The sequence below is a fragment of the Opisthocomus hoazin genome, chromosome 8, assembly GCF_030867145.1.
Source record: "Opisthocomus hoazin isolate bOpiHoa1 chromosome 8, bOpiHoa1.hap1, whole genome shotgun sequence".
In the NCBI taxonomy this organism is placed as follows: Eukaryota; Metazoa; Chordata; class Aves; order Opisthocomiformes; family Opisthocomidae; genus Opisthocomus; species Opisthocomus hoazin.
The window spans coordinates 63,471,968-63,484,750 of record NC_134421.1 but is presented as its reverse complement, the minus strand read 5'-3'; the positions used below and the strand labels follow the sequence as shown (position 1 = coordinate 63,484,750).

The 12,783-nt window shown below is 37.9% G+C and overlaps 1 protein-coding gene across 5 annotated transcripts in view; it reads left to right on the top strand.

The window, feature by feature from the left end:
- Positions 1-12,783, top strand: part of CACNA2D1 (calcium voltage-gated channel auxiliary subunit alpha2delta 1) — a 439,617-nt gene that overhangs the window by 76,434 nt on the left and 350,400 nt on the right. For all 5 annotated transcript variants that reach the window (XM_075427738.1, XM_075427739.1, XM_075427736.1 and 2 more), the window contains exon 3: positions 656-772. In XM_075427738.1, the coding sequence (XP_075283853.1) occupies positions 656-772 (117 nt within the window). The remainder of the gene's footprint in view (positions 1-655; positions 773-12,783) is intronic.

The following is a 12,783-nucleotide window of genomic DNA, read 5'->3' as shown; positions in this document are numbered from 1 at the left end:
GGCTTCTCACCCGGGGTGACCTTTATTCGTAGTAAAGCAGAAATACAATTATAGTTCCTTTCCCCTCTTCCCCCATCTTTTTTCCACTTTCATTATTTTCCCCATTTCCCCCTTTTTTTTTTCTTTCCTCTCCTTTTCTTATTTGTTTTCTTTCTCTTCTTTCCTCATGAATACTAACACTATAGTGTCATAATATGAATAAATGGATAAGGGACTAAATTGATTACATTAGCATAACTTAAATGATTTACGTCCAACAGTTTGTTTGTTGTTCAGCATTCAAGGCAGAATTAAATTCAGCAATAACTATTTGATTTCAACGTGGGTCATTTTAAAGGATCTCCATTTTATTTTTTGCTCAGGACTCTGATCTGGGAATCAGATTCCTTGAGCATTTAGCAGTTGAATGGCCCATCACTAGAAACAGTCAGTTTTGAAGATTTATTAAATGATTTTTAGTGACACCTTCTGCCTCTCAGATAAAAAGGTGAAGTATTTCTTTCACAAGGCATGTCTGGGTTTCCCTAGCAATAGTGTTTTTGAAGCTCTCCAGTAAGAACAGAGGACATCTTGATGCCTGTTCTGTCAAGTCACTTTGCTTTTTTTTGAACGTCTGTTGCCTTTTTTGATCTGTTTCCATTTTTTCCTCTTGCAGATTTATTTGAAAAACAGAGATTTGTATACTGTAGAAGCCAACAACCCTCGTCAGCTAGTGGAAATTGCAGCCAGAGACATTGAAAAACTTCTGAGTAACAGGTCTAAAGCCTTGGTGGTGAGTATTAATGGATTAGGTTTTCTATTTAACATCTAAAAAAAGTATTTATTATTGAAACATGCTTTTATTGTTATTTTTGCTGCCTATGCAGTTACGGGCAGTGTCAGCCTGATGTGTGCAGGGCATGACATGTAGCTAGATGGCTCGTGACTTCACGATAGAAAATGAACTCCTTAGTTCGTTGGCATAGGGCAGATGCTTAGAGTATTGACGGACAGATTAGGAATCACGGCCAAGTAACAAATGAAGTTATAAATAGATTGGAAAATATTCCTCTGACGCACATGAATGTTTACGACTTGAAGATCACTGTGCACCACAGTCAGCAGTGATCTTGGGGAAACAAGAAGCAGAGCTTTTTTCAAATATGATTTAAAAATAATGGTATCTTTGAAGACAAGATGTTCATTTTGGTATTATTGCTAACTACATCTGTTGATTTTTTTTCTCCATCTTTTCAGTTACTCAGTCTTTCTTGATGGTAGCAACTAATTCTCCTTGAACAAATGTAGCCGTGTGTGAATCAGATTCATTTCCATACTTATTCTATTCCTGACTTGCTAATTTAATCTGTATTTCAGTCTTGTTTCGTATCAGCAAAGTTAATCCTGAACTATTATTGTGAAGGCCATGCTGCATTGTAACCTCACGATTCTGTATGCTTTAAATGAGAAGTAGCTATTTCTTTAAAGTGCTATTGCCAGCAGTCCCTTGCTCTTCTTTCCTGTAAGACAGCAGCCTGGGGTAATTGCTTCTTAGAATTCCTACTCACATCACTCTGACCCATATGAAAGCTTAGAGTGCTTTTCAGAAGATACTGACCAAACGTGCATGGAGGGTTCTGGATGAATTCATAAACATAGTTTTTACACAGTAGAGGTATTAGAAATAAGTTTAAAGGATGGAACAGCAGACTGGGATTCCCTGAGCAATTACATATCCGCGTAGACTTGCAGATGAGTTTGAATGTGTCATTTAAAGTGAAAGAGAGAAGAGAGAGGGTTCAATTCACCTAACTGTAGACATCTACACAGCTGGTTGTCCTAAGTTCCTTTTTTGTTCAGCGGAATAAAACTGGCACTTCTCAGTCAGCATTGACCTGACATGTTCTGAATAAGACTTTAAAATGGGATGAACTACAGCCCAGAAGCACTTACTTCTCTCTTTCTCTATCAGAGGAGCCTCAATGTAAATGTCAGTACTGTAGGTGTGTAAAGTTGGTGGAGATAAGTCCCACCCAAGCAGTCCTTTTATCAGTACAGTTTCATGTAGCTGAAGAATCAGTCCAAGAGTGAAACTGCTGCTGCATGCTGTCCTGAGGACTAACCTTCTTGTAGACGATGAGATATGGCTGAGTCAGTTGTTCCGGCACAGGTACCACAGGAGGTACCCATTTTCCTGCCTTTTGTTCTTAGCAGGAGTTCACTCTTCCAGTTCCCATGGCTTCGCTAACATGCAAAGTACATCAGTGTTATCTGGGCCAAAGCTTCTCTGCTTCAGTCAAAGGAGTGTAAAATAGATATGATTTTTGGTTGGGTTTTTTTTTCCCTTGTTTTAACTCAGTGGGCATTTGTTCATGTAGCACTATGTGGGCTTTGTATTATTATTGCAAAATATTATCTCATTTGTAGACCTTTGTGAATGCACCAGTTTATCTGCCATTTTCCCATCAACTCATAGAAGTATGATGTTTTCAAGTCATGATAGCCAAACCGTATATTTTTTGAGACTCAAGATTAATGTAAGGATTTGTGTGTGTCTGTGATGGTTTTATCTTGTAATTTTAAGAAAATTCAAAAAGTATCTCATGCTTACTTTAGAAAAGATTCCAGCACAGTTTTTCTGTGAACGTGGAAGAAGGGTGCCTACCTCATTTTAGGCAAGCCCACAGTCACTTTTTGAAAAGGGTAATACAATTCACTTCACTGACATAAAAGAAGACTCAGCTATGGGAAGGATGTTCCTTCAGTCCAGTTGCTGTTTTTTTTTTTTTTAATAAGAAGTCTTGTAGTCTTCAGAACTTCTCAGATAATATTAAATGATCAAGTCAATGCATCTTTAAGGCAAATAAAATATCCTCCAGATGTATTAGTGGCTACAGACTTACGACTTTAAAATCAATTTTATTGTTCTGGAGGATGTGACTCAAGGTGTCTTTAATGCTTGGGGTGGCCATTACTGCTAGTGCTACAGCGAATGTACAATAATTATTTTTAGCTGCATGCCATCATTTCAGGATACATGTCAGCGAGACTTCTGCATGACATCTTTGTCAATCTTGCCACTTCATGCAGAGTGAAATTCATTCCCAAACAGGTGAAAACAACCCAACTTCATACAACTGAATTTGATTTGCCATCCTTTAAATACTGATCAATGATGGTTCTCTTCAGTGTTGAGGCATCTCAATTTTTTTTTTTAATTACCATTTTTTATTATTGCCTGGTAATCACCAGAATTTACAAACATTAATTACATGATTACAAAACATATGTAAGATCCTTTTTGCAGTGAAGTGATTGAAATGACCTATTGAAACATTCCTGTACTCAGTTCAAGAAGGACGGAGCCGCCTTACAGGGGTTTTCAGCTTTCAGATATTTGCCTTGCCAAAACTTTCTGTGACACTTTTTATGCCCTAATTATATAAATATCTATATATAAAAATCCTGATTTCATATATATAAAAATATATATTTGGTAACCTACTGTGCTTTTTTTTAAGCAAGTGGTATTTAATTTCTCTCTTTACATCCCAGGTTTTTTTTTCCTTTTTTTTTTTACTTTTTAAAAGAAAATCTACATACAGAACAGCTTTGTAGGGGTGGTTGGTCATAGACGGTTCCTGAGAATACTTACTATTCCTTTTGCATCGAGTACCAGACACAGCCAAAGCCAATGCAGTAAAAAATGAGTACAACTTCTCAAATTAGTAACACTGACTTAATTTTTCTAATATTATTTTTATTATGACTAAGTTGATCAAGCTTTTCAATATTGCTATCATTATTTGACGTATCTTCTGGTTTCTGCTTCAGACATCTTTCTCAGACATTTTCAAGGTCAACTGTACCGGGGATTTCTGTTGTTTCTTTAAAAAATTTATTTCTGATGTATATTCATGTACCCAGGGGTTCGGTCTGACTGAAAAAAAAAAAAGAGGAAAAGGCCTAAAAAGCATTGCTTAAGGGGAAAAATACCCTTTTATTAATCTCAGTCCTAGTCAGATCTCTTTGCTGACTCATATTCTACATGGTTATTAATTCTGGATCACTTCATGTTGGTTTCTCTTGTGCTGTCACCTGACCTTACGAGCTCCTAACGACCCAGATGTTTATGCTGGCTTTTCTGTTTGTATATATCAGAGCTTTCAATGACTTCTGATTTTGAGCCTTCCTCTAGATTATTTTTTTACACAGGAGACACTTACTTCTTATTGCCTCCTATATCTGAACTATTACTTTGTAGTACGAGAATTTCTTCACCTGCCGTATGTATTTCTCTTTCTTCTTTTTTCAAGGATTATCTTTCTGCTGGCATTTTGTAAACATTGTGTAGTGAAGCTGACTTATTTATCCAAAATCTAAGTCTTCTTAAACCTGCTGGGTCACATTTTTTCTGAAATTGGGAGTGGAGGTGAATGGAACTGTTGCTAGTAACTGCACAGAGGGTTTTACCGTTGGGGCTAATATGACTCAAAGTGTTAATTAAGACCTGAATCCTGAAAAGAGTATGATGCAAGAGGATTGTGCATCCTCTGGTGATGCCACGAGGAAGGTGCCAGTGAATGTCATTAGCAATGTTGTTGTTCAGAGACTAGTGTACCCCAGGGATGCCATGATTTTCTCTAGGCGTGCTACACAAATAACCTTCGGGCAAGGTTATAATAAGCAAATATTAGTGATGACTATTCGAATAATAATAAGTTGGCTTCCCTCAAGCTGCAAGAGCACCTTTAAATGAGAAATAACTCTTGCATTCCAGATTATTTGTGTTGTTATGCAACTTTATGCTAGAAAACTCTCTAGCTATGACTTAAAGGTAAAATTACTTGGCGATTCTGTGCATTACAGACAAAAGGCTTGAGTAACATGGAAAAGCTTTGTGATTTCATTTCTGGTTTATAGGAGAAAAGACTATATCAAAAATCTGAACAAAGACGACTTGTCCCACCATAAGGAAAAAAGTCTATTTTCATTTTTTCATGAATTTATGCCTGGAAGAAGCTTAAAAATGGTGGTTCAAATAGGTACCTAGCTGGGGAAGGAGAAAGGAGGAGGTCCCGATCTGAACTCAGAAGACTTTCCTAGGTAGTTATTACTAGAAAATGTTATCCATATGTCCTGGTTTTGGTTGGGATAGGGTTAATTTTTTTTCCTAGTCACTGGTATAGTGCCATGTTTCGGATTTAGTACAAGAATAACGTTGATAACACACTGATGTTTTTAGTTGCTGCTAGGCGGTGCTTATACTAAGTCAAGGACTTTTCAGCTTCCCACCCTCTGCCAGCAAGGAGGTACAGAAGAAGCTGGGAGGGAGTATAGCCATGACAGCTGGCCCAAGCTGGCCAAAGGGATATTCCATACTATCTAATGTCATGCTCAGTATGTAAACTTGGGAGTTGGTTGGGAGGCAGGGGAATCACTGCTTGGGCACAGGCTGGGCATCGGCCACTGGGTAGCAGGCAATTGCATTGTGCATCACTTGTTTCATATATTGTTTTTTTTTCTTTCCTCTTCCTTTGCTGTCCTGTTAAGCTGTCTTTATCTCAACCCACAAAGTTTTACTAATTTTTTTTTCAATTCTGCTCCCCTGTCCCGCCAGGAGCAGAAGGAGTGAGCAAGCAGCTGCGTGGTACTTAGTTGCCAGCTGGGGTTAAACCACAAGACACGACACCATGAAACAAGAAGTTAAGATGAAAAGAAAATGGAGAATTTTCTAGCAAAGTGTAGTGGATGAAGAGAGTGCTATAAGTAGCAAGGAGGAAGACAAGCAACAGCCTTATAGTCAAGGATGTCAAAGACTGTCTTGCAGTAGAGCGTGTTGTTCAGACAGTGAACATTTCTTTTTTGGTTTACTGTTGTTTGCTATTGCATATTTGCCTGGCCTAACCCTACTGAACACACACTATTTCAAAATTATGGAATTTCCATATGCATATGGTATGCATATGGTCCTGTGAGGAGCAGGGAGCTGGACTCCATGATCCTTATGGGTCCCTTCCAACTTCAGATATTCTATGATTTTATGAGTCTGTGGTATTATGGACAAGTTAATATTCTATCTCTATGTATCTTGCTGAAAGGTGGTGTACAGATGAGCTGTGCTACCATTGCAGCCTGCTTTTCCAGATGTGTCATGGAAGACAGGTGAAGGTTTCACTGGAGACATATCCTGCAGTAACTACAGGCAAAACTCACAAAGGTTCTTGGACATTTTTCAGGTAGACAAACTTTCCAAGGATACCAACAAACAGTATGCCTAGCCCACTGGACAGTCTGGCACCTAAATTGTTCATTTTCACTGGAGTTGTCCTCTGTTTTAAAGTTCCTGCCCCATTCAACAGTGCAATAGCTTTCTGGAGCTGTGTGGATCATGCTAAAAGATCATAATCTTTCAGTTCAGATGGAAACTAAATAATTTAAACAAAAACTTTTCTATATACAAGAATGCGAGGATACTTGTCTTTGGGAGATACTAATATTTAATTGAGGAGTATCATTAGAAATACTAAATAGAGTACCTGACATTGTAATAGATTAATAAAATATGCTTTCAGGAGTTACAAGTATTTTCTCAGTGACTATATAAAAATAAACACTTTTAAACTCAGTAATATATGAGATAGACTGATACAGGTTTTATTACTCATGTAATATACTGTAGTAAGCTTAAGATTTTAAAAGGTCCTAATTTTGTTGTCACACTTTAAATTTTAAAAATTGTAAATTGTGTTTTCTAGAAAGGTGTATTTTATGAACTCCGTGCTTTGCAAAAGGCTGATCTGGGCATTTGTTTCCTGTTTATGCATTGTGTTGTGAGGGTAATGAAGTATGATTTATCTTAAACTAATCTTTGATCCAGTGCTGCACACTAACTCTAAGGTGCAGCTTCACTCTTACGCAGCGTGAAGTTGTGCAGCCCTTGGCCTTTCTCTGCCCATCACAGCACCACGTTACCTGTTAGGTGTCAGGGAGCACCCTTAATCTTCTACAGCAGGAAAATCTGCAGTTTTACCTTCTTGCTTGTTTTCGCTGGTGTATTTGAATTGAAGAGAATAAGCAAGTTTGGATCTCTCAGGTAACAGAAAATTGAAGTTAAGAGAAAAAATGATGAAGAAGGAGCACCTACTGACAGTCTTTGCAAGCACAACGTGCAGAAAATTTTGGAAACAGGATCAAAACGTCCTATTTCTTGCTTAGATAAGATCCCTTTCTTCATTCCTGAATGATTTAGCTATTGGCTATTTGTTTGTGTGGTACTTTGAGATGAATCCTACTTGTCCTTCTATCCCAAATTAAGATGTATGCGTATTCCCCTGCAAACCTTTTTTTCCTCAGTGAAATACCTCTTTCTGGAAAGCCTCAGTGTCAGTACCTCATTATCAACACTATGATGTAGACTCAGAGTGCATTTATTAATAAATTTTTCTTTCATTACTGCCCTTATGCGAAGGCAACTGCATAACCATTTGTGTAAAGCAAACACTCAAGGTCCACTAAAATACATTTCACTGGAGAATGAGACACATTCATATTTTCATTGCCAAGTTCCTGCTTAATGTTTCTTTGTTTTGCTGTGGTGTTATTTGTTTTTACTCTTAACTACTAAACTCTTACATTAAGGTCATTCAAGGGAAGGTACTAGTCAGTACGCTTGGCTTCTTGGGCTGCATGTACACAAAGACAAATTACATGCAGATTTGCACCTTACTGTCTAGATTTCTTCAGGTATCTCAACCGGAGACATCAGATCTTCATTCTAGCCTTTATGCCTTAGTTGCTTCTGAAAACTGAGGCAACTCAGTTTCCATGGAAACTGAGGCACAGATTGTGTGCTAGGAGACAGGTTCTCTCTACGTGCTGTTGGGAGATGTCCAAGGGGCACAACTGTGTCTGTGAATGAGGAGCTCAGGATGTTTATCTGCTAGTTTAGATGCAATTTCAACACAGCTGTGCAAGCGTGTCCAGATCCCTTAGTATTTCCTTGGACTCCTGAAATAAGGCTTCAGTGTCTCACAATACAACTGGGAAGCTTAAACAAACGTGTTATAATATATTTTAAGATTCCAGGGCAGAGATGCTTTGCACTTTAAATAGGGTTGGGAATTTTTCTGTAGCCTGAAAGACCTATAAAACTAAAATAAATTTTGTAGGTGTGTTTAATACTACTGTTTTTTGGAAGGGATCTGAATCTTTAGCCTGAGTTTTGATTAGATGACTAAAACCTTGCTAACATCCTTGAAAACACCCTGGGACACCTGCTTTTTGGTCTGTTAATCTTAAATTGCCTATATTGACAAGATGTCTTTCCACTCTTTATAATACTCACTCTATAGACAAATTGAAATTGTCCACTCGTTTAGCAAAACCTGCACTGGGCAGCATCTCTCGCTTTGGTCTCTGTTGCAACTCAGCTACCGGTCTCCTCAGTTCCACCAGAAATTTCAAAGAAGCCGTAATAGTCACAGCTAATAGTGAAGTCCACCACTTCTGTGTGGCAACCTAGAAATTAGAGCTAATCACTCCGTGAGGGCTGGGGCTAGGTCTCTGAGGTGAAAATATCTGTGTATACCTGTGGGTACATATCTTGATCTGGACACACTTGCACAGGTGTGTTGAAATCCCATCTAAATTATATTCCAGTGTGCATCCTGGAAATAAGTATTTTTCCAGTTATCTTCTAATCTAAAACATAAATAGACAAAACATCTGACCAGGAGCAGGATCTGCAATTCAGTTCTTTTCCTTCCCATTTAAGTCCTCTGATCACAAGGCTGAAGTCCTCCAATCCATAGTGTAGTCTGTGCAAAAATATCTTTTTGATGCGAACAGTTGCCCTCCACCTTCATTATCATCCCTTCAAATACATTAATTCCATTTATTCTTAGTCTCAGGCTTTAAGGGACAGAGTCCTTGCCCTTCAACCTGGAAATCAGGTCGTTTTCCAGACGTGTAGTTCAGATCCAGATTGTTGAGGACAATCTGTGATTCTGACTTCCTTCATTATTTTGCAAATAATGACACGGTACCACATTAGAAGACACTGATGAACTAGGTCTTGAGCTGATGAAGGTACCTGATGTTTCCTGTTAGTTCCTTTGCATGGAAGTGATATCTCATAGAATCAACAGAGAAAGGGAGAGGTTTTACTGTTGAGTTAGCATCAGAAGGTTCATCAAGATAAAATGTCTTTCCCTTCCTCTCTTTCCTAGCTGATTTTAAGAACATGAGCCTTGTTGAGAACTGATTTCAAAACTGATTTCAATACAAATAAAGCATCACTAGTGTCCTGATAAATTTGCTGCTGTTTTCTTTTCACATATATTTTTTATTTTCAGGTGTTTCATTTACCAGTTACAGGCAGTGTTAGACAATTGTATTGGAAAGAGCTCCAGTTGGAGAAATTCAGGGAAGAAAAATAGCTTGAATTGTGGTCAGTCTCCCACCAAGCAGCACTTTCCCACATTTTGTTAGTGGTTTTTTGTTAGTTGTTATATTAGAAGCTGGCCATCATGAGGAAGCTGGCAATGGACTTTATGTGCTGGGTTCTTTACCAAAATAATTTCGGATCTGACTTCTAGGAAGAGGAAGCCTACATGGATGGCAGAGAGCAAATTAACTAGAGTAAATTACTGGTCAAACAGATGGATGAAGTTTTGTCTATGCAAGTTTTTGTGCAATGTACACAGGTTTTCTGATATTTTTCAGTCTGATGTTAATTTTCCCCTTTGAATTGTTAGGCTGTGGCAGTTTCTTCTCTTTAATATTTAAAAATATTTTATTCTTTTATTTTAACTTTTCATTTCAAGTTGGAGGTAGCTCTCGGGTAGCTATTTCATGAAAAGATTACACAAAGTGTGTACCAGCGTCACAAACCAATTGGCTCTAATTGTACCAATATCCTACCAGAAAAATACTGATGTTTTGGAAAATTAGAAATAAAATAAACTTTTTTCTGTATAAGGACTGTAAGATCATGCATACCGTATGTTTTTACATGAAAGTATGTCTTGGTTCTTGAGAAGTCTTTTCCATTGTGTATGTGGTAGAATTTTGCAGAGTTAGGACTCCAAGTCTATTTATATATTTACTTTTTATATCTCCGTCAATTCTCTACATACTGAGTAATTCACCCAGGTGGAAAATTTCTAAATTTTATTTCTGGTTGCTTCCTGCGAGTACTCAGAATAGACATTGTCATCTCCTTTTTGCAGCATTGGATTTAGATTTCAGTCCATGACTAGAGCTGGTCCAAACGGCAGAAATAGCTACTTCAGCAGCAACTGTGCATGCAAGTTTAAGACTGATAATACACTTCTTTTAAAACTACTCTCACTGGAAATTTTCACACCAGGAAAAAGGTTTTGCATGTGCATTTTCAGACTATAATACTGAGTCTGCTAGCCTGTATGACCTTTGCTTAAATCTCCAGATGTAAATGTAGCTTATTTTGAAAATCAGTTGTAGTTGCTGAAGCAAATGTGTTTTGTAATGACAGCTAGCGAGACGTGACACTTATGAAGTCAAACATTTGTCAACTTGTCCATGTCAGATGTTTGAATTTGTTTTTACTTGTCTTGCCTTGAGTCTTATTTTATTAACTGAAATCCAGGTTGTATAAATGCAACGTTATGCCTCAGAGGATAGACTCACATAACTCACATACCTTGCAAGGCATCATAAAAGTCTGGAAAAATAAATCACAAGGCTTGCAGTGAAAGTTCTTACAAATATCTCCGGTTTCTGTGTTTTTTTCTTTCCATGGTTTACTTGATTTGCCTTCTGCAGATCTTGTATTCTTGTTGACAGATAAAGAGGGGAGTCATCCCTCACACTTCCCATGTCCTCATAGATACCTGTGAGTCATCATGTTGATTTTTGTGAACCTGAACTGTGTATAGTGCTGAAATGGCATCGAGTACGCCAGCTTAGAGAGACACCTGCTGAATCTCTGTCCTGCTAGCACAGTGTCTTGCGGTTTGAGCTTGTAAGGGTGACTGAGATGATGACAGCTAAAAAGAGCTTGTGGCAAATAATATTATTGGGTAGTCAGCTTCATAATTTAACTTTTCTTTCTCCTCACACAGTAGATTGTCACTGATAGCATAGCTTCTTTGTTGCTTTCAGATTTGGTGTGAAGAAAAAGAAGGAGCACTGACAGCTGTAGCAGTTCTTTCCCATTGAATTCCCTTTACATACGAGCAAATTCCCTCACAAAATAAATGGCTGTGGCTGATTTTCCAGAGGTTGTGTTGTTGTTGTTTTTTAAACTCCCTGTGGGGGATTCTTCATGTGTTTGTTACATGCAGGTTTCTTTATCTAGGTGTATGGATACTGAAATTTAATTTGTGAAAGATGTTCTGCAGGTGCATAGCCCCATTGCAGCAAGCATTACCCTAAGCTGGGGGGTTGATGTGGCAGCTGTGAAAGGTGAAATCTTGCTCCAAATAACTCTTTTGGTTTCATTGGGTTATAAAGTTAGTTTTTCGGCTTCAGAAGCTCAAATTTAAAAAGAATGCAACTCAAACCTCTGTTGTTGCTTTTCTTGGATTTGTCCCAGTTTTTGTCTCCAGGGCGTTGCTACCCTGCTTAGTTGAGGCTTACCCTCAGGCAGCTTCTCCTGCAGACATTTTTGTTTTCCTTGTCTGTGCTTCTGCCTGATAGGCAAAAAGAGAACTATTTTCTTGCTTATTTCTTGGTCTGATGACTTCCATTCACATCGTCTACCCAAGAAACAAGAAACACATCGATGCATTTATTGATGTAATACTGTTTTCCACTGTGGCTAGTTGGAAATTTTACGGAAGAAGGATTTTCCATGGTGAAACACACATTTTTCAAAATCACAATATTTCATGCTAGTAGTTTAATTTGCTCAAATTTGTCTGGTTTAATGGAAGGTTGCCTATCTAAACAGACTGAAGAAGAGCATGGAAATTCTGGAGTATTGCAGGTGTTGCCTTCCATACCCTAATGCTGTTTAGCCAACCCTCGCAAGACTCCGAATCTTTCCTTCAGTCACTAAGCTTACTTTTTCAACCACAACAAAATTGAATTTTAAAATTTTAAAATCCTCTGTGAAATGACAAATCCACTTATTTGGTGAAAGGTTTGTGAAACATTACTGAGAAGAACCAAATGCAAGTGGTGTTTTTAGTGGTCCAAACTTGCACACACAAGTTATACATAAACTGTTGTAGCGTAGTTATGTATTGTACACAACTCTTGGAGCTTACGTTGTGCCTTTGTCAGGCCTTTTTTTCCCAGGTCTTGTATACTTTTGGGACTCTGTTGCATCTTCTCTTGTCTTTCATTATCTTTTCTTGAAGAACATTGATACTTGACAGTGTGCACGATTCCAGTATTTGTCTCAGTGGAATGCTTTGTAGCCTTTGCTTCTCTTTTTCTGCATTCCCCATATGAAATTTCAAATTAGACTGTGTTGCTACAGCATCACACTAACTCCTGTTGAATTGTTCACCCACTCCACATCGTAAATACTTTTCAGGGTACCTGTGTCCAAGACGCAGTCACTGTTTTCTAAATATGCCGTGAAATCTGTAAATTCTTGGTTCTGTTTCTAATGATACATTCAGCTGTATAAAATCACATTGCCTCTGCTGAACAAGATCATTTTAGCCTACGTGTTCTAGACTACTTTGTATAATAGCTGTGCAGTAAATAATAAGGAGGGTTTCTACAAAGTAGGTCTTCATACTGTAGTCTGGCTGACGTGTAGTGTTTCCACAGGTTTCCTTAACCGATGATGGAAATGTTGTTTCCCAT